The sequence below is a fragment of the Bombus huntii genome, chromosome 9, assembly GCF_024542735.1.
Source record: "Bombus huntii isolate Logan2020A chromosome 9, iyBomHunt1.1, whole genome shotgun sequence".
NCBI lineage: Eukaryota > Metazoa > Arthropoda > Insecta > Hymenoptera > Apidae > Bombus > Bombus huntii.
The window spans coordinates 16,824,524-16,847,408 of record NC_066246.1 but is presented as its reverse complement, the minus strand read 5'-3'; the positions used below and the strand labels follow the sequence as shown (position 1 = coordinate 16,847,408).

The 22,885-nt window shown below is 40.8% G+C and overlaps 1 protein-coding gene across 1 annotated transcript; it reads right to left on the bottom strand.

Moving 5' to 3' along the window:
- Positions 1 to 6,285: 6,285 nt before the first annotated feature.
- On the bottom strand, positions 6,286 to 11,944 carry LOC126869707 (kynurenine/alpha-aminoadipate aminotransferase, mitochondrial-like). Its single transcript, XM_050626584.1, has 8 exons — positions 11,584 to 11,944; positions 11,288 to 11,475; positions 10,301 to 10,471; positions 9,352 to 9,612; positions 8,442 to 8,621; positions 7,629 to 7,755; positions 7,055 to 7,263; positions 6,286 to 6,937 (listed from the first exon to the last, which is right to left on the bottom strand). The coding sequence occupies exons 1-8, from the start codon at positions 11,675 to 11,677 to the stop codon at positions 6,854 to 6,856; spliced, it is 1,314 nt and encodes a 437-aa protein (XP_050482541.1). The 5' UTR covers positions 11,678 to 11,944; the 3' UTR covers positions 6,286 to 6,853.
- Between the last annotated feature and the right edge of the window lie 10,941 nt (positions 11,945 to 22,885).

Sequence of the window (22,885 nt, the reverse complement as noted above, 5' to 3'; positions counted from 1 at the left end):
CAAAATTGTACTTTTACATAGTATATCTCTAATCTACGATATCTACGATATTTACTAGTATTTATGTAAGTATTTATCTACAACTAAATAATTTTTTTCCTGCAATTTATTCGTGACTAGGATTCTCTTCGATGTTTGAAGAATGTTTAAGGTTTGGAGGATGATAGGTAACAGATAAATATTGCAGATATAAATTGTCTCATTTTAGTGATCGTTTGGGGGTAATCTTAGGACTTGCGGTTCCTCGATACGCGCGCAAGGTTGAACTTCGATTCGGCTCGAATTCGCTATGTGCGTCCCCGTATTATAGGACGACCAGCTACCCCATTGGATTAGGAGACCCCATAGAGGGAAAAATGTAATATAAAAGGCTTACCGGCTAAGCTGTTAATATGTTGTAGGACGATGTGTCCGAGCGGGAACTATGTATATATTACACTACTCAAACATATGTCTTTTCTGATCGTGTTTGCGTAGGGAATACAGAGGTTGCGGAGACGCTACGGATCATTCGATTTCGACTACGATCAAGAAACGACTCTTTGATTTTACAGGATGAACGACATTCCGATAGCGACACTGCGATTAATAGACAAATTTTAAAAAATATATCTCATACACGCTATTCACTGCAAGTTTGGAAGCATTTTTTCAATCTACCGTTAATATCGTCTTATTATTAATCCGAAATTAATACCGGAGGTGATGAATAAAAATTTCATTTTCATTGACTGACGTTTCAACGATGAAATTTTCAGCTAAATCTATTTTAAATTCTTGGATTCGGTAGAATACGTCATGGTCTCAAACTTTTGACGAATGAATTCAACAGATCAGGAATGAAAATTTTATTTACATACTTTCATGGATCTTTGAGTAGCACGATTCCAAGCCAATTTTATATTTACTTCTTCGATAGTACCGAAACATATTAGTAATTCCATACTTTTGGCCATGTATACACTCCAAGTTGTATTTTCAAACGATCTTCCATAAGATAAAGATATTATCAGATTTTTAGCGGACTATTATTGCGAGCCTTAAATTAATGAAATGAAACGACATGATCGTGTCCTCGCGATCTAAATATAATCATCCTGTCGCTTAGAATCGCGATCAGTCGCAGCAAAAGATGCTTATCGAGCTAAACGAAACGGACACGCTAAACAGAGGCTCGGTGTAGACAACACTTAATATATTTGCGTTTGAATTACGCCCTTACCGATGGCGGCGAAGAAGCAAAAGGGGGAAACGGGACGAGCTGCGAGACCAACGTTTGCCACGTGCCGCCACGTGGCCGAAAAACTAATTGAGATATGAAATTTATTTGGCACTGTGATGTCAGATTCAATATTCTCGATGAAAACTTTGCATCGTGCGCTATCATTTCGAAATGGCCGTTTATTTATCTATTTATTAGTTTTTCGAATACTTTTTTTTTTCTTTTTAAGAAAACGGAATCAGGTTAATCGCGAGTCAGATATATTTATTTATACTTTAGCTTTTCGACGAATAACGCGGAATTTTGATAACGATATTCGTTAACAACGGAGCTACTATTTATTACGACAAGATGCATAAAAATGTAGGGAATAATCGTCCACGTGAACTTTCATCGGACGGACGAGCTCTAATCGGAATATTCCTCGCAACGGGTTTACATTCTCCTCTGGCTGGAAACCGCGCCATCGAGCAACGATAAATAACAATATCAAGCTCGTTGTGCTGCTCATAAAACTCTCACGAAGCTGCCCCTGTGTGTCGGTCCTTCGACGCCTCACCGACGAAAGGCCTCGAAAAAGCCGACAAATTCCCCTCTTCGGTCGAACGATCAAAAATTCACGCTGTGATTAAAAGGAAGCCCGACAGTACAGTCCTTTCTATCGACGACTCTCTTCCTCTCCTTTTAACCTGACCACCTTCCGCGTAAGATTGACAAGACAGCCATCGCATCGTAGCCATCGAAACGATCACGCGTCGCTGCGTGTAATGCTCGTGCTGCTGCGAAGAGAGAAAGATGGAAAGACGGAGGAAGCGAGCGATATCGTTCGCTATTTTGGCGCGGAAAATTAATCGTCGCCGCTCTGTCATTTCGATTTTGATCTTAACGGGCGAGAGCAGCGAGGCGTTATACGAGGCCGCTCGATATAGGTAGCAATCCGGCAGTCTGCAGTTAATTTAGAGGCCATTTCCTCTGTAAATAGCCAATAAAAGCACGGTGCGCGTTCGCGCTCCAACTCGCTCGCGCCCGCGTTCACCCCCTCGGCTACGAAGGGGTAGGTAGGTGAAACGACGACGAGAGGGGTCGATGTCGAGGAGGGACGGGAGCGAGACGGGACGCAATATTATAAAATTTAATGTCTTGGTTTACGGGCCGCGGAGCCGGCTATAACCTCGCCCCGATATTTACTGGGCAATCGCGAGGCTATATCGTACGCCGATCCAAACCAACCCGCCCTCTTACACCCTCTCGTCCGACTTTCGCCGTTGTTTCGCGTTATTTCGCGCTCCACCTTTCCCGATCGGCTTTTCCATTAGGTCTTCCAGTCATCGAAGGTCGTTTCGCGGACAGATTTTTGCCAGAGTGGAATCGGACTCTAACAGAGTTCGCTACAGGTTTCCATCGGTCTGTTTGCAAACTTGGAACGATCGGCAAATCGTGGTTCGACAGGATCGAACCGTAACGAGGAAGAGCCGTGGCAACTTGGACTTTCGTGGCGATGGTGAAGTCGAGGATTGATTTTGTTTCGGATAGCTGTTTTCTAAATCGAGAAGTTGAAATGGTAAAGGTAAGTGGAACATATATACCGTATATGCATAACGAGTTGCAGAAGTATTCGGATACTTTGAATGATCCATACGTTTTTACGATACAAATTTCAAAATGCTTATCGATGATCACGTATGTTGGAATTACTAAGCTTGATTAATCAGCGTTCTCATTGTGTCCTAAAAAGATACGAATCGTTGAGAGTTGGCGATTAGTGGATGGTCCTTTGAAATAGCCCGATAGGAGTCGAAAGTTTCCTGCGACTGATTTCTAATCTAATCTTGTATCGACGTATCACGCTATCGATGTTTATTCGAAAATAGGATCAAAGCGAACGAAAAGGACCGCAGCTGATTTCTAATTGACGACACAGCTACAATACGTAAAAACCTATGCTTCGCTTAGACGTCATAGTTGAGAAGGGACAGTAAGAGCGAAGAAACAAAAAGCGTGTATACTCAGGACGAATAAAGAGTTTTGCGTCGACGCGACGTTGAGAAAACTAACAACGGAGCTGGATAAGAGATATCGTTTCCGACGAACGTTTACCTGGAACATTTTTCTCTCCTTTTTCAAATGTAAGCACTTTTACTTTTCTTTCAAAAAAAAAAAAAAAAAAAAAAAAAAAAAAAAAAAAAAAAGGAAAAAGGATGACGCGACGTTTGAAGTAAAAAATAAATTAAACCAACAAGTACACGTTGCATAGATTTTTACTCTTTCGACGTCGAAATTAACGCAGAAACTAAAAAACATCGATAAGAATAATATCGTTACGGTAAACTTGCAAAGGTGTGTTCGCCTGAAACGATATTTAGCAGGCGAAGCGAACGTTCTCTAAACATTCGCAACTTCTCCCTCGATTTACCTGTACCTCGGTGGTTCAGAGGCTACTCCGTCAATCAATCGTAGCGGAGCAAACTTTCTTCCACGTGCAGTGTCCACGAGCAGAACCAGCGGATTCATTATCGGTCATTTAGTTGGTCAGCTGGCCGAGGCGAGGAAGCGTACAGAGGGAAAAGTTGGCCGATCCCGAGTCCCTTAATTTTTTATTATCCCGGTATAGCGCGGTTTCGGGAGGCTGAGATGTTTGCCGTGATATAATGGCTGGTGCAAAGGGTTTTTCCGTGCGACGCGGCCTCGAAAAGCAACTGTTTATCCGTGTGGTGGTGTTTCTCTATGTACGTTTAGAGGCGTGTTGTGTTCGTAGGTGGAACGATATACGTAGGTAGGGCGCACGGAAGGATCTATCTCTGGCGGATAGTCCGGGTGGCTGCTCTTTCTCCGTATCAGCACGGGCTGCTGGGTAGTTGGGTGTAGGCCCCGCACATAGAAACGGCAAAACACAAGACACGGCGGAGGAGAAGCCAGGAGGAAGAGGCAGAGCAGTAGCTGGAGGGAAAGGGCAGCCGAGGTAGCGACGTCACCACGGAAATCAAGAGTAATGCCAACACGAAACTGCACTACCCCTCGCACACCCTTGCCAACCTCTCTCCTTTCTCGCACCATTCGTTCTATATCTTTCTCATTTCACCGTTGTCTCTCTCGCGCGGAACTCCTTCCTCTCTGTCTTTCGTTTCGCCTTCTCCTTTCCTATGTTTCCTCCTTTCCTTCTCTTTCTCGTTCGTGCCTCCTCCTTTCGCTCTTTATTGCGATGCTGCTCTTCCCTAGTCTCGAACCACCCTCCTACCGCCTTCGCATTTCACCTCCCGATCTCACCTATCCCTGGGGAATAACCCCCTTACAGTTCGTGCTATATGGAGCGGCACCGGCGAATAGAAGAGCGACAGAAAGCGTACCGGCTGTATACGAAACCCGAGTCCGCGACTACGGATACGCTCGAATCCAACAATTCCGCTCCTTCTCGCGTTTCTTCTCTTTTCTTCCCCTTTCCCGCCTCCTGCTCGCGAAAGCAACTCGGCCCGTGTATCGCGCGAGGTAATGCGCGCATCCTTGAAAGCCCGTTGACGGTGACTAGCTTCGGGGGTTGGCACCAGATTTGTAAAAATAATGCTTCGCGTTCACTAAGAACCGTGAACGAACGATAGAGAAAGATCGTGGCAACGGTCGCAACGTAAGAAATTTATAAAATTGCTTATGCATGAATTTTTGATTCATCCGCCACAGATCTTAACTCTCAATCGGACATTGTGTCTTCTTTCCTTCTTGCCAAACTGTTGTCAACCAAGCTGTTTGCCGAATTGTCGTTTATCCGTTGCTTACCTATCGCTAATTTCACTTACCCCACGTCAGACAGAGATTATACTTTGATAAATTACGAAATAAATCAAGAATTTCGAGAATAATTTTGTTTCGGAATTTCGTCCCACTTTTTCCATATCGGGCGACGTTGTTTCGAACAGGTTCGGAAAGCTAGACGTCGACATTGCGTTTGGATTTCACGGGATTACTCGAAAATGTACATGGTTTTTCGGTGCTCGGTGGTGGACAATCGATGATCGTAAAGTTGCAGAACTGACCTCGATGATCTCAGGTCGGAAAACGAAAGTGAACTGGTTTCTCACCAAAATCCCACTCGTGAAAATGCGGCCATTCGTATGATCGGCCGTATCTGTGCATCCCCTGTAACGACCCCTAGAAACGTCTTTTAATATACACTATATCTTCGAAGGGCCCGGGGATTTCCCTTCGTTTACCCGACCGAGAAAATACACAAGTTGCTCGTCTTAAATCCGTCATTACACGCGTATTAACCTCGTTCGCCATTCCCTTTCGTCGCTTTTTCGTTCGTAATCACTTGCACTTTTCTTTTTTTTCTTTTCATTGCAAGATAAATTCTAATTTGTATTCAATCTATTTTTGCTCCTTGATGTTTTATTCTTGTTTTAGTTTTGTTCTTATTGTTCGACGAAGGATTATTTTAACCAATTGCGGTGCTCAAATATGAGATTGGAAAACTAAAGTTAGTCTATCGTTGACATTTTTTTTTTCTCATTTCGACGATATTCTTTATAGGAAATCGATATTAGCGGCAATAAGCGTTCAGGAATAGACGCGCCGCAAATACTCGAAAGAAAATGACAAAGAACGTGGATTAACTATCTGTCAAGTTTTTTCTCCAGAATTTAATACGTAATTTAATGCAGACAAAGAGAAATATATGTGACGATATTCTGCAAGTACGAGCAACCGTATCTGCGAGAGCGAACGGCAATGGTTCGATATCGAGGAAACGTGCAGGCCGCAAGATGGATCCTTCTCAGCTTATATCGCAGCAGATTAAATTAATTTCGTTCGATTAATTGGTAGTTAAGACGTTCAGTGCTAAGTGAAAGAGTTTAGTGCCTGTCTTCCACCCTTACTCCTAATTCTATAGCGTCGCGCTCTCTTTCGCTCGAACTTTTGTCACGCCATCGTATCCCCTGTTTATCTTTCCCTTCTGCGTCGAGCTAACTTCTAAACAACCGATGAATTCCTAGAAACACGTGTAAGTTGACTTTGAAAACTTATAACGATCGAAGTACGGGGGATAAGGGAAGTAGGAAAAACGCTTCATCTTGATTGACTCAGCTTTATTTACATAACATTAATACATAGCATAACAATACTTTTATACAAGATATTTTAAACTTATACAATACTATGCCGATTCGCGATAAATACACGTACTGACGATACGTCTACGAATTCCCACGGTAATTAAGTACACACGATATTTACACTAATCGTTACTTATGTTAAAAAAAAAGTTACCGATGGTTTTCGAGAGCGATGAAATGGAAAATGATCAAATTGAACAGGATGATTCCAAAAAATTGCATAAAAATTATAAAATTATATAAAATTATATATATTAAAGCGCGAAAAAATTTGATCCTACGGTCCTCTGGCAAATAAGATGACAAATATTTTTGAGCAGGTTTTGCAGGATAGATCAGGTAGATTTCTCTATGTCGCTATTCGTCGATAAGATCTTTTTCTGCGATACGATGATTTCTACCATATCAACGTACGATACTCTAGCGCGCATTGCTTTGTCGATATAAGTTTTGTCAAATATAGACAAATCTTCGTTCGAAAACCTTCGTCGTTGGTTCTTTACCAAACGAAAAAAACCCGTATGCGTTAGTTGATGAACGGATTCTCATTTATAATTGAGTAGTTATTTCGCAGCTCGGACCTGATTAGATCTGCTAACCTTTCCATTGCCTGAAAAAAAGGTCACTACGTATATCGAATAATGGTAACTTTCGTAATTCAATCGATATTAAGTAATTTGGACTAGTTTAATCGCAAGTTTGAATTTATCGGATAGTCAGAACTTACCAAGTTCATCTCCTCGTAAGAAGCTTTGGAAAAACTCGCTCTAATAGCGTTGCATGGTTTGCTAGAATCTTTCATGAAGGCTGCACCAGGCGCCATTATGACACCCTCCGTGACTCCTCGCTGCATAATCATCTTCCATGTATCCTTAATGTCTCGAACTTTGATCCAGAGGAAGAAACCTCCCCTTGGTATCGTGAAATCTACCAAACCTGCAAAGTAGGCGATACATATTAATATGCTATCACTAACAAGGATGGCATTACTAATAGTAGGAATATCGAAATAATTTCCGTGGATTTAAGAGAAAAACAGTATTCAAATGCACGGCACGCGTTTCAAATCAACAATCGTAAATACGATTAAATAAATGAGCTAATCGCGATTATAAATAACTACGATAAAGTTACTTGATTATTTTTCAAAATTACGTTCAAAATGAGTAATTTACCAAACGACGTATATATTTAATTTAAATATTTAAATATTTAAACTAAAAGCAACTCAACGAAGAACTGTGAAGAAAAGAAGCATATTCCACAGTAAGGATTATCCGCTATTTGCAAATTATACGAACCGCTCAAATGCTTCTCAGCGAGTCTGGCGATAATATCCCTTCGTTGTTTATAGAACCGCTTTATCCCCGTGAAATGTTTCATCATTCCGTCGTATCCCCATAATTTCATCAGCTTGTACAGTATCACCTAGAAACAACGGTTAGTCGTGAAGAAACCGTCCCTTCTTCGCATTCGCATATGATAAAAACCGTTCTGTGTTTACATTTGCGATAACAACCGACACGCGCCACCGTTGATACAAGATGGGCATACGTCCAATGATAATTACGCGAAGCGTGCGAAGCGCTCCCGATATTTTTCACGCGATTTATCTTCACACTAAAGAAATAATATTTACGTCTACAAAATGATACATAATAACCATCGACCATATCTTTACGAAGCGTGCAGTGACATATGTTTTATTGACGATCGGAACGGTATCGATGCATACTTTATACGCACGTACGTACGTATTCACGCATACGTCGACTTTGAAAAATTGCGATGATTGAAATTGGGCATCGCGCATCTTAGGACTTGTTTTATCGCAACATCGTTAACCTCTGGCAAAAGTTCAAAGTTTTAATTCGGAATATAGCAAGATTAATCTGTCTGTAGGTATATCATCGTTGGAGTTACATTGAAACGATTGCAAGCATCGAAACGAGTACTAGAGATTTGTATGATCGTCGTAAGGATCATAATCGAAGCTTTCCATCGTGTTTTATCGTATTGCGATAAAATCACGATTAGAGGCGAAGCTTTGCGAGCCGTACCAACGGTGGATAATGTTGGAAAGCTTGGTGGGGTAGAAAAGCAACCCTACCAACCTGGGATAATGTAGGGGCATGGAGGTGACTGCTCTGCAAGTGGAGTTCTATGCTCGCTATCAGTGGAGCCGCTGCTGTGATGAATCCCAATCTCAGACCACTGCTGATCACTTTCGAGAACGAGTCCAATCTAATCACTCTGCCTTCCGTGTCCAACGATAAGAACGATTTTGGTTCCACCTGCGCATAACCCATTTCGCATGCTATCAAAAATTGTCCGCTATGGACAGTGACAATTATTCAAACTGTTATTTCAGGCAGTCGAACGTGGAATAACATTTAGTATGATTAATACAGAAACTAAATGATATTCTGGGTAATTGGTCGGAACGATAATTGATATTCATTCGACGATTTTATGGTTTTAACTATTTTGTCATACGTTTCGAGAGAGATTGAAATGCTCTATGAATTTATACCGACCAAAGGAATTAGAAAATTGCATAAACATCGCGACATAATATAATTCTTTTCACGAAATTATATTTGAGTTTTTAACAATTTCGCAGCGTTTCGGATCTTGCGAACAGCAACGCTCTGAGATCTACAAGTGTAGGTAATTGTAATTTTTCTTTATCAGTGTCGTCGATAGCATCAACTTAATTTTTCGTGCCTCGCTACTCCCTTAACGTCGATAGTAAATTAATTCCCATCGATATAATAAATTTATCATTTTTTCGCTTGGTAATTTCTATCTCTTTCAAACGTTTTGATCATCATATCTTTGGTCAAACAATCCTGCGATTGCTTCCAACATCTTTACGCGACATCCGCGAATTGTCAGCGAAAAGAAGAAATATTTTAAAGAGCGAAGCAATAAGAAAGCAAAATGAAGGAAAGTAGAAAAAGAGAAAGTAGAAAGCAAATATTTGGGAAATAAAAGTGCGAGAAGAATAAAAATATCACTCACCTCGTTGAAGTGCATGAAATGATAAGGATCGTCATCCAGGATCAGGAAGTTGTATTCGCAGGCTATCCTGTAAATCTCCTTCCGCCTTTCCAACGGGATAATAACGCCTGTGGGATTCGATCCGGTGGCGTTTATGTACATTATTTTTGGCATTTTCTTGCCAGACAGCTCCCTGTTCCTCAACGTTTCCCTGAGAATCTCTGGAACCACACCATGCTCATCCTGAGGGATCGGGATCAGCTCCACCTTATGCGGCGAGACCTGTAATCGAAAAACGATTTTCCTCGATTTTCCTACGCTATCAATCGCTGCATAGTAAAAGCGTCCTGAATTCGTTGTAGCGATAAAGTGTACCTCCGCGTTATATCCGTTACTCCTTATCTGTCAATTGTCCGCTTAAAAATTCTGACTACTTTCCATGTGCGTACATAATAACGAAGACCGCTTATCACAGAGATTATGTATCGAGAAAAGAGGGGAAAGGCGTGTATCTATTGAAACGTACGACTCGACATTTACGACTAGCTATATAACGATGAGGAAAGATATTTATTCCTGTAAACCTCACGTGTTGATAAATCGGAATAGAAGAAATCTCGTAATTATCTCGAAACCCGAATCACTCGAGTTAATATTTTATACTTACAAAGGAGTTCTTTTTCAGGTCATCGTAAATATTTCATCAGCACAATAATTCGGATTTCTCCGGATTTCTGATTTCTTTTATCGCGCGAGCAAGAATTTCAATATTGCTTCGTATCTCTTACAGTTAACGCTCCGCGAATGAAATATTCTTTAAATTCCAATTTCTCTGTCATTAATTTTAGAAAAAGAAAAAGAGAGAGAGAGAGAGAGAGGGAAAGGAAGTTCGTTTCGATCTTGGAAATAATCTAATTGCGTAATATTAAGAGAAACGCGATCGGGTGAAAAATAGCGGAGAATTACCGACCACAACTTCCACGCCCGGATAAAAAGGATCGTGCACCAGGAGAGGATCGCCGGGGCCGAGTATGGCCTCGAGAGTTTTGCTTAATCCGTCCTGAGATCCAGAGACGATCACGATGTCACGGCTCTCCCACAAGGGTGGTGCGTGCGTCCTTCTCTGGAACTCCCTCAGGCTCTGAAACCAATTTAGTATTCAATGTCGTTAAACATATTGAAGGCAATTGCGTTATCTCAAAGTGAGAGGAAAAAAGTGAGAAAGAAGCGGTTTAACTACAAACGTACGATTACCCACGAGTTTTTGATAAATGTAATCGTTATTCGTGTAGAAATACCGTTCAAGATCCTTATCGAGTGACAGGGATGTCACATTTCACGATCATTTGGATATCTTTATCTTTGATTTTCATCGTATAATCTACGAAATAGCTGTGTTAACTTGCCTCTTCGTATATACGGACTATTTGATTCGATAGGTTTAAAAAGAATTTCAATCTTACTCTTCGTAGCCACAGACTATTTACGGTAGAGTCTAAGAAATGTCAATCTTTGATCTATATCGTTAAAGAAAATATGGATGTTGGATCGAAGAGCATAATGTAGCGATCTGGTAAGTCGAGGTACCAAATAATGTGGCAAACTTCGCGTCTCTGGTAACAACAAAGATAAGAGCAACTATCGTCAAGTGTGAAAATAATATATCGAAGAATAGCGCAAAATTTAAGAATCGCATGTTTCTTTAGAGGCAAAATTCTAGGAACTTTTCAACGCGTCTGATCATCTTCCGAACGAGATTAAAAACGCAACAACATCGGCATCGCCACTTTTATGTTATTTTATCGTGTACGAAGCTTGTATATGGCAGGATTGTAGAAAATGGCGCAAAGATAGAAATCATTAGACAGGGTATAACGAAGATTCTGCGGCGTGCCGATAACTCGCAATTGGAATCCATAAAACAAATTGGTCCGAGTGAAATCCAATTTTCAGTTACCTGAAGAAGCGGCGGGTAGCCCTGAGTAGGAATGTACTGCAAAGCCGAAGCCAATTCTCGGTCGTCAAGGGTGAAAGACGATCCATCTTTGAGTTTGACGGAGATCTCTGCGAAAGGGAAGGTTTCTTCGTTCGGCATACCCTCCGCTAACGAGACCACGTTCTTCGGCGCTGAATACGCTATTTTGGCTGAAAGACGCGCGAAAAGACATCGTTAGAAAACTGTCTGCCCAATTTTTTTCCACCAATGTCTAATAAATAAGGTTCTTGACAAAGATCCTTATTTTATCTTCTTACTCAATTCCCTGGTAGTGGCCGATCTTCTACGTTTAGAGACATCCGTCTTGAACAACGAATAATCCATCTCGAATTTTTCTCTCGTCTTATGCATTTTCGTTCACTTTCTCTCGATTGGCACCTCGAAGGCCAATCAGCGCAGGTTCGAATATCGAATGGATCGAAAGCGAGACGAATGGAAAAAATACGACTGTTTTCGCCACAAATGCCAATAGTGACAAAGAAAACTTCTTGCTGGCGAACAGGAAACGCGAACGAGTGGAAAAGAACAGAAAATAAAAATGGATCGTTTAATAACACATTCTTTTTCATGAAACACCAACGCTATTACTATCAACACTGACAGCGCGGCTCGTTTACCCAGCTTTTATATATAGCGATAGCTTTGGTTGCGTCAGATAGCATTAACATATTCGAAAAGGAATACACGGCGATACATAGTAGCTGCTTCGACTATTTACCATTACTATCAACTACCAACGTTCGTGTGAATCTTCGAATACAAGCATCTTTTAGGATGATGAAAATGCTTCGAAGATCGAGAAATTTTTTCAAGGAATTCGTTCTAGGATGTTACAAACAATAGTCATCGATGCGAGATTACGACTAGCTGTAAACAATGGTGTTGTAACGAGTTCCGATATGCGAATGAGAATAAATCTCGTACGGGTGGATGATTTTTTGCATAAACGTCGATACCTTCGAAACGAAACGAATAAACGAAACGTTTAATGTATCGAGCGTCTTATTTTTACCGTTGGGAAAAATGTTAGTCGATCAAAGTTATTGAAATAAAAAAAGGAAAAAGAAAAAATAAGGAAATTGAACTTTGTTTATCACGAGTTAGCTCCAGACTCGTGGCGGGTATTTTTACATTTTTATAAATTTCATCATAGATTAGAAGAAGTGGGAAAATTGGGATTTTCGATCGTGCATCGGATTTATCGTAAACGTCTGACGAACGATTCGTAACACGTATCGTCTGTCATGATGTAATAAAAGGTCAGCGTTTCGTCTGCCTGAACGGATGACAGTAAAACTGATAGTAAAAATGACCCGGTTTCCGTCAACAGTGCCACCGTTAATGATCTCCGGGGCAATTACTCGACCGATACCAACGATACCAAAAACTGCAATTATCCTTCTCGTAACACCACGATTGCAATCGAACTGTTGCAAAAAAAGGGGGGGGGGGGCGGGGAGAAAAATATCGAACTGAAACTATATTACTGTAGGACAAAAAAGAGACTAATCAAATCGAACTAGCCATTTGTTACTAAAACTCCAATATCGGGATAAAATCCAATATCGCCGTAAGTAAAATCGAACAAAACACTGAACTTTCGTACAAAGCTTTTTCTATGTCTAACGATTACGTCGTCCAAGCACGACGTGACGAGATTAATTGCTTCATTACGAAATTACTCTTCGTCTAAGCCTTTATCTGTCTTCCGTTTAAGGCAAAAACGCACTCTATTTCGATCGTTTCTAGGAAAGTTCGTGAACGAATACGCGTCCGGATATGGCTTAGTCAACCGTTCTTCTTCTTTCATTTCGAGCGGGGGCAATTCGAAAAACATTCTTTCACATTCGCGATACGTTTGTGGGAAGTTGTTAAGAAATAGATAAGGCGACGAATCAACGTCGATTCCTCGTCCGTTCGACGATGATTCGTTGGCATATCGTCAACGAACCGTGACATTCGATTGTCAACGCGCGAGAAGTGGAAGTTTTTAATTAGAAAAGAATTAATCGGTCCTGATAAATTCTTTTCCTTCTCCGTAATCGGTCGTTCCCTTTGAAGTATGTTTTTATACGTACGGATTCGCGAAAGTATTCAAACGTACGTCCACAAGTTGCAGACACTTTTTGTAAATATAGTATTAATACGTCGTACGAAAAATTTTGAAATTTCGTTAGCACTATAGCGAGACATAAAAGTATCTCGACTGGCCGTTATCCTTAAAACGGCTGTTCGTGCTGCATATTAATCTTATTAATCTTTTACCAAATATACGTTTGCAATAAATATCTTGTAACTTTTATATACAATTTCACCTTAGTTTCATTTTACTTTCGATTTGAAAAAAAATGTTTATGTGACGCGCGCGACATGCAACTAAATGTTTTCTACGATAAGTGTTCAAATATTTTCGTCAGCCAGTGTACGCGTATTTTCGTTGTGAAAGTGTACATTGTAGATCCTTGGGTGGGACGAACCAACTCCCACCAGAAAATCGCTGGAGCACGCCAGTTTTATTATTTTTCTTCCGCCGCTAATCTTATACGAGGTATTTCGTAAGCGTCGCGCGTCGCGCTGATGCAAGAAACATCGAGGTTTGCTATGTAGACTGCGTTTCTTTCTCGTGCAGCAACTCGTCTAATCACGTAGACCGTAGGCGAAGGTCACGGCAAAAGGTGGCAAGTTTGCTCGAAGGGTAACTGCACGGTAAACCTTCTGGGTTTTGTATTCGATGCGCCAGATAAAAGTTGAGCGATAGTTATTTGACTAACTCGACTGCTCGATGCTTCTCGGCGAAATTCGACGAACCTCCGTTGTATTAAGTATTTACGATACTTGCTTCAAGTTTATTTAGGAGTCATCGAGGGAATAGGGACGATTATGTCGAATCCAGTGAAATTTTTCACAGGTTCCAAGTTAATCATATGCAATCGATACGTAAATACTTACGAATATATGCGCTACGGCAAACTGTTACGATTATATTATATACTACGTTATATAAAACCGTTTGAAACTCGATTAACGCTATGATAATACACGATTATTATATCTCTTAAAATTGAAATCAGTTTCAGAAATCAGAACATGCACATGGAAATTATTAGGTATTTGCTATGTGAAAAATGAAACACGGTATCGAAGGTAGTATCGTAGTATTATATGTTATCAAGATCTATCAACCGTTACCACGTAAGAAAATTTTTTAAGTAAATGTTTTTTATGTCCTACGCGTTTTCAGGTTTATTTGAAAATTTATTGAAGAAATGTACGTTAGAAAATGATTCAAAATTTTAAATGTTTTATTCACGACGCATAATATAACATGTCTGTACAAAGTTTCTATACATATTCAAATTCTTTCATGGACCACTGTATGACCACTGTATGCGTGAGCGTGAAAATATATGTATATAATACAACGTAAGAGATGGCACGTTCTGAAACACGTGACCGAACTATATCGCACCATTTGATTATGCAAAATCCGAGATAGCATCGCTTTATCTCTATAGTCATAGATACACCATATTTGAGCCAATTACGTAATGCATGGGAAGAGAAAGATACGTGTGAGGTTTTATAAAAGATTGGCTATAATCGTATCACGATTAGAACGATCGGACGGATTCTAAGAAACTCGGAGAAGAAAAATTCGTCTCTTATAAATTTGGTATCTGCTTGTGTGAAACCGAGAATTATTTTTGACACCGATTTCAGTTCGTTCGATGAGATTGATACTCGAATTTTCAGAGTTCAATGACGCCGAATGAATCGTGTTTCGAAGGAATTCAAACGAAAGCAACATTCGCACAGTGGTTTCGCGTAAACCGGTTGGATAACGTCACACTGTTGCGATTTCATTTGCCACTTTCCTCCGCTAATGAATTTAAGCAACCGCCAGACTGACGTTCAATCGCATCTATTACCAATAAAATCAATATATTCTCTTGTTGCCATATTCGTGTCATCGTATAGTTATCGTATAATAAATATACTTATCAACTTTTATGGAAGGATTAAAAAGTTTGTGGAATGTCGATCTTAAGTACGGTACAATTCGTTGATAGACAATGTCAAATAAGCATTGTTAACATTCATGGTTGTTAGGTATATTCGTTACGTTTATTTGTAATATCAAACCTTCGATAGCGTAATAAAATACCGAAAAATGAAGAAAGAATAAGATCTCAAAAATAATTATTTCGTGTATTTTCCGTATCAAATATGAAAACTAAGTACCTTGACGCGACGATAATCTTTCGTTAAAGAAAAGAAAGTATCATTAACATTTGAAATTTATTCGTTTTTAATGGTGTTATTATATGTTTAATGGTTTGAAAAAATATCTTCTTCTTAATCTCAAAGTAATTTCTTTTATTCTTTTGCATTTGAAGATTGCATTTGAAAGTTCAATGTGATATTAATCAACGAAACCCGTTTGTTTTGGAACGATGTTAGTTTAGAGGTAATCGCTAATTAGTTGTCCAGACGTTATCGAGCTTGTCATTAACGAATTTTTCGTAATAGGTAGTGATACGAATAACGGTAACAGACTTCTATAATGCTAATTGTAATTATAACGACAATATAACGATAATTTGAGATTGTTACGATAATTAGATATCGTTACAGATAAGGAAAAGATCGATGTTATATAAGGCAAATATTTTCAAAAATTACACGAACGATTCTTATCGATTATAATTGTATTATTTGCCTGTTTACGTTAACATGTTTTTCCATGTATGCACATGACGCAACAATCGTTATTACTTAACGTCGCTGCGATAAAGAGAGAACGAACGTGCTCACCATTTTACGACTAGAAAATTCCGATATATCATTGATCGATAGACTCCTCGGATTCTTTATTCGATTTTATTTCGAATCTTTATTCGATAATGTTGTTTGTTGCTGAAATCTATTAATATTGCAATTTTCAAGCAACATGTTTTCGAATGATTTCGAATGACGATTATCGAAAAAGAAAAGATGGTCATGGTCATTCTCCTTCGGAAGCGATCTCGATTGCCGATTTTTAAACGATATTAAGCTTTCCTGGTAGCGACATCTTACGCCTATTTGGCAAACTATAATAAATGTAAAGCGTTTGTTGCTTGCACGGATTCTGCGAACAAAATTGTTAGAATTTATAATTATTTTAAAGGCAAGAACGATCTCGGCAAGAAAAAGAGGCGCGCTGGTAAATAAAAAGGAACGTAACTATAGAATATTACGAGAATGCGCGGATGAAAGGATCGTCGTTGTGTTTAATGTCGTTAATTTGGCAAAGTTGCTTCTGAAAATTCGCAAATATCTGCGAGACGCGCGATGACCGTTGGCGAGGTAGAAATAAAGAAGATCCGATCAGGTGCTCCAGGGAGAAGAAACTGGTCCGCGGATTGGCAGGCGACGGAGATGGAGAAACGTACTTAACGAACGGAGAAGTTCATTAAAAGCGAAACGACATTAGCCGACCTAAAATCAACTCTCCGACGATTCCGCTTACGCTTGCTTCCCACCTGAACAGCTCTCCCCACCTTGGCAGTCGGTGTCAGCTCCACAGGTGAGATAGAAAGAGCTGGTCTCTCGATGGTGGCGGATAGTCGAGCGAGGTTGGACGAAGCCGAAGAGGAACAACGAGCACGGTAACGAAGGTACGAAGATGACGAAAGAAAGAGGGAGAAAGGAGGAGGATGGTGGAACCGGCAGAGGCTAGAAAAGGAGGCGGAGCAGGAACCAGGAGGAGAAATCGTGTCGCAGTTCTCGAAAGCAAAGAGGTGAAAAAGAAAGAGACGATAGGTCCGCCGATAGGAAATAGATCCTCAGGATTGGCGGTAGAACGAGACGAGGATCAGAAGGCTGAGGCTGAGGCGCGCGAAAGCGGGGGATGAAAAAAAAGGCCCATCTCCTCACGGGAGATTGTCTTCCTTCGAGTGCTCCGTAGCCCCTTCGGTGCCGGCTGTCGTTAGCCTTAATAGAAACCACTCAGCGACTATGAATTGCCTACCGATTATGCTGCAAATTTCATTATTTTCCCGCTGGAAACGGTGTCGCCTCGCCCCGTATTGGTCGATCGTCGAGGATTCATCGAGAAGAGGCGCCAGTTCCTCGAGGCCGGCTACCAACTGCCGGCAAATTTCCTTCGACGGGCGCGAGATTATTGGAAAGAATCGTGTCACCCGGTGAACTTTGACTGATTCACGCCGGTACGTGCTTATGAGATAAAAGTGTTTCTTAATCGGTTCGACGATAGGTTGTTCCTCGTTTTATAACGATTACGGCCAACATCGACGCCCGCAGCCGGCCGAAAGTGCTATGCGAACACCCGTGCCTGGATCAACTGTCACGTCCGGTACATACGAATATTTTTATTCTTTTCTTATTTGTATTATAAGTACGTTATTTCTTTACTGCTTTTTACATTGTGCGCTTTCCGATACATATATATATATATGTGTGTGTGTGTGTGTGTGTGTGTGTGTGTGTGTGTGTGTGTGTGTGTGTGTATGTATGTATGTAACGAGCAAAAAGGTGTAATGTAATAAAGCAATGCAAGAAAATCTTGAAGATTCTAGAGAATACAGTTGCAACGTTAAAAATAATATAAATACCAAATTTCTATAGAAAATTACTATGTAAAAAAAACATTGTACGCTTGTAAGAAATTCTGCTGAAACTACTACAAACCAGAGTACCAAGGTTATTGTTTAATGCCCGACGTTGTCCTCGTTGGCGGAGTGTCTCTAAACGTTCTGTCGCTAAGAAAAATCCTAAACGATTCGATGAATAGAGCCGAAAGTTTCCGTGCATTCAGTTGGTTGAACGCTTACGAGATAGTTTTGTATTTTATTCCGGGCGCAAACTATGCTCTTCACGCCCAACGTTACCTAATTGGGTGCACCCCGTGGTCGAGCCATTATACGGGGTGTCAAAATACCTCTCTCCATTTTTCGTAATCCTCCATGTACCTATACATCTCCTGCAACCTCTTCCCCCCTCTAACCTGACCTTCGGTGGTTCGTTGGGACAAAGAAGTATGCGTGCTTGTATCTCAAAGCGACCGACCGAATGGAATGCACAATAGAATCGTCGCCACACGTCGTTTCGAGGAGTAAGAGACGTTTTCTTCGCCTTGTCTGCCACGCTATAAGCCGTCTCAGAAAGAGACCCTCTAACAGAAGTGCTTTGCCAAGTGTAACAACATGTGTTTACGTATGTTTTCATCCCCCCTTGCGCCTCTTTCGCCTCTTCCACCCTGTACCACCCTTTAACTTTCTGTTTTCGTTCCACCACATCCTTTGTCGTACGTTGCGCAACATTTTCACGTTTCCTTCGCTTATCCTTTCACACGATTTTTCTCTTTCCACGATTTCTCCTTTCTCTTTGTCGATCCGTAGCTTCTTCCCTTATTTCTTGTTTCCTTCTCTTCGCTCGTAGCTCGTACGTATATACGTTTCAAGTATACATAGCAATCGTGGCTCGAGTCGGGTTCCACGAACGTGGAATTGGAAAGCAGAAAAAAGGGCAATTTTATTGTGCTGGAGAATGGTGGAATCAACGGATCTAGGTTTCCTTTACAAACGTATCGGTTACAATTCGGGCATGAACGGAGCTCGTTGCCGCAGAAGGGGTGGAGAATATTTCGTGTCCCCCTTTATAGACTTCCCGTCGATGGTTCCGCTTCGTTCCTTTTTCCACTCGTCTCCCTTCGTCATTTCCTTCCACGATTCTTTCTGATTTTTGATACCGCGATCGAGATCTTTCCTCGCCACTTTGACACACGGATAGAAGGAAATTCGCTGTGAAACGCGAATCTACGTTCGATCGGTTGCTTTCTTCGTGTATTGTTCGCATAATAGCAAGATCGAGGAGGCGCGAGACGAGGAAAATTCTGATTTAATCGAGAGGATTCTCCTACGGTCTCGAGGCTGAAATCCGATTTGACCTTTCGATAGAGCGAGCTTTTAGTTGGCGCCTTTTCCAACTTCAACGGTGGCTAACGGAATTACACCGAAGGACCGATAATTGCTGATAATTCGGTGGAACTTCGTTAAGACGCTCATCTGGGTCGGGACGAAATGCTTTCATTTGATTATTACTCGATTTCGATAATGCGATTATCACGTTTAAGCCGAGCGAATAGATTACGTTTTCGTCTCGTTTCGAGCATAGATCGAGCGAGCAGTTGAAACGGTATGTTAAATGATTATGTTAACGAGCCGTGGACGAAGAAACACGGAATACGGCTGGTGTTTTCAATCGTTGCGAGAAACGGGGGTTGGCCGTGCGTTGTAGATTTCGATTAATTAGAAACGATATTGCGTTTGTAAATGGATTGTTTCGTTTAGAAGCAAAACGAACGTACCTTTAATTCCACGCGACATTCGATTCTTCTGTCAATTTGCCGCGAATTTTCTTCCCATGAAGAGCGAAGGATGAATTATGCAACGGTAGAAATTACTTTCGTATCGAACCAGCATTAACCCGATTACGTTCGAATAATGAAGCAATCGAATTAAGATTAAATCGCTTTTGAAAATACGTCTGAACGCACCACTAGTTTTAAATCTTATTTCAGCTATTAACGAAATCGGTGCGCTCTGTGTGTCCTCTATAATTTGTAATTAGCTCGCGGAACGTTGCGTTTCGACTTCCTTGGTTCCACTCCGGATCAAATTGAAATTAAAGAAAAATTAACGATAAAAGAGATAGTTAAAATAAGCTAGAAAAAGAAAGGAGAGCTCGTTTTAAGCATTTCTTATTTTAAATATTATGACTTGCGAAATTATTAGGAAATTTCTATGGATATATTGCGACGCACGATTATCACGGTCCGAATATGTACAACAAGAAGGAAAATATACATAAATAGTACTATAAATTTCATATTTTAAATATTGTCATACGTAACAACGTTCTAAAAGTTTATTAGCCACGAAATGTCGAAGACGTACAATATTTTTTACTTAATGTCGATAGAATATACGAAATACGAATTCCTTCATTTTAGTACACTGTCGAAAGGTTTATATGTGATCGATAATTGACCGTTCGATCACTTCTATGACCTTTGCGAAGCGTAGATTTGCAATAAATGTTACGTACCTTTCTAACTGTTAAGGTATAATAAATTAATAACTTTGTTAGTATACAACATCGATACATATCAATATTACACTCCGAAGACCTCGATAACCTTCTTACACGCACGCTTGTTGTCAAACAGACTATTCTAGAGGCTTCTAACATCTAACAACAGTCTTTTGTCTCAACTAAGACCTGGACGTCCTCTGACGCTTACACACACACACTGCCATGTACAGTGTAAATGTATCATCTACCTAACAATAACCATGGTAATCGCGTCTTGTCATAGTGTTAATAAAATTTCTACGTTCTTTCCATAATAGTAGGTACAGTTTATTCACGAAAGATCCTCGCGTGACAAGCATTCAAACATTTTCGTCAATTACTATATACCTGAAACGACACGAGAAGATTGCCTTACAGTCGTCAATGAGTAGTACGAGCCACAACCCTCGTGAAACGTCTCCGATTACATTCTTTATCCTAATTAGGTTTGCGAGGCTCTGCGCCTCGACCAGCCACCAATTATTGGTAATTGCGTAAAGATGTCACTTGGTAAGCGGATTGTTGGCGGTTTTACAGCATTGTACTCTTCTAAGCCACACCACGAGGCTGACAAAGAGGAAGGGGACCATTGGTTCCCGCTTCTCCCTCGAGCGACGCCGACAATGAGGCAACACGCTTCCAAGTTTCTCTCCTGTCGTTCCATTCCTGTTCGATCTCATTTTTCCATTGACCGAAAGCACAAGAAACTGTTTTCCTTTCATCCATAAAAAGGGCACGATCGAACAGATCACCGTGTAACAGTATCGATTCCTAGATTCGGGTAGTTCATTCGAGAAGCTCTGATTCTTGTATCGAAACTCGATTTTCTTCTTTTCTTTTCCTTTCCTTCTTTTTTGTTTGTTGCCGCAGCGATTCAAATTTATACGGGCAGATATATTTTATATATTATTAGACATAGCACATTCGTAAATATAACAATTAATTACAAGCAACTGTAATAATAATTGCATTGTGTATACTTCTATCTTTTTATACAATCAAGTTCGGAAAACGTTTGAGAACCGGATTATTGAGATATTGGAATTCGATAGATTTGGAATTTATAACACTAATTAGTTTTGTTACCTGAGATAATCTTCTATTTTGTTTAATTCAACGTTAATCTCGCAAGGATGAAAATGTGAAAAGACGCGTCGTTTTATCATCGAAATTCGCACATTTAGCGATAAATTACCAAACAGCTTTCAATTCGCCTCTTACAGCACAGTGACGTTAATTAAGGATCACCCTGTACATTGTACATAATGATCCGACGAAAAAGTTTGATAGAGTTCTAACTGTATACACGAACACCATGAAAGATGTTTGTAAGCAGGTTGCTGCTACAGTGTCGCTTTAATTAAACTCCGGGCTATTACGACTGCTGAATATTTAATAGCTCGTTAGAAAAATAAAGCGAGAAACAGGCTGTAACGAATTCAGTAACTGCTCGCAGTCTCTCTGGATTGCATCAAGCAGCAGGTAATTAGAGGCGACATCTTACACGAGGCGAATCTACGCGGTGAAAAGTATCTTCTAATCCGAGTATAGAAACTCGATAGTTAGAGAAATAATTGCACGTAGGGCACGTTTTCATAGCTTAGGACGCATCGTCCACGGCACAGGTATCAACGGATAACCGGTTCTTTGCACCGCATCGGTCCCGCGTAGAAATTAAATTAGCTTCTCACGGTGAAATTGAAAAATCCCTTAAACCGAGGCAACGTGAGCAAAAGTGGCTGGATGGAGATATAGAAGAAGGGACAAGCAGGAGTGGCAAAAGAAAAAGCGAGAAAGAGAAAGAGACAGAGAGAGAGAGAGAGAGAGAGAGAGAGAGAAATAAGGAGGAGACAGGGGAACGGCCGGGTAAAAACTCAGCGCACCGCGAAAACTCGTTTAAAGATGAAAGGCCGGCTAACGACTTATTTTCGATAAGGAAAAGTTAAGGCACTTGCCCCTCGCCACCATCGCATCCAACTCCGGTCGAGCCCTCTGCGGCTCGCTCGAAAACGGAGGGGTGAAAACTCGAAGCGTTCCTCGCGGGGGGTTGGTTTTCCAGCGACGATGAACGACGTCGATGTGCTTCTTCTTCGTTCGTTTCTTCTCCTCTTCTCGTTCCCTTTCTTCCCCTTGGCCGTCCCCTTCGCCGCTCGATGCTCTCGCATTCCTCTCGCTCCTGAACACGCAGCAAAAACACAACAGTTGCGCGCAACTCAACTCAATTGCTATGTCAAAACGATGTGAAATGGGATTGATGTAATTTGGTTAGGCGCGCGACCCCCTTCTGCCACGCTGTCTCTGTCTTCGTTGCACCCTCGTGCGGCTCGCAACCCCCGCGGTGGTGTACCGTTTATAGCGTTGTCGCCGCCACTGTCCTCGTCGTCAGTTCCGTTCTCGCGTGTACCGGGTGTTTTCGCGACA

Bases quoted from the DNA above. Each gene is read 5' to 3' on its own strand.
- LOC126869707 (XM_050626584.1), bottom strand. From the start codon at position 11,677: ATGCATAAGACGAGAGAAAAATTCGAGATGGATTATTCGTTGTTCAAG. The intron at 10,472-11,287 runs GTAACTGAAAAT...AATTGGTTTCAG, and splicing joins GCTACCCGCCGCTTCTTCAG to AGCCTGAGGGAGTTCCAGAG. The intron at 6,938-7,054 runs GTAAGTTCTGAC...CCTTTTTTTCAG, and splicing joins CTTACGAGGAGATGAACTTG to GCAATGGAAAGGTTAGCAGA.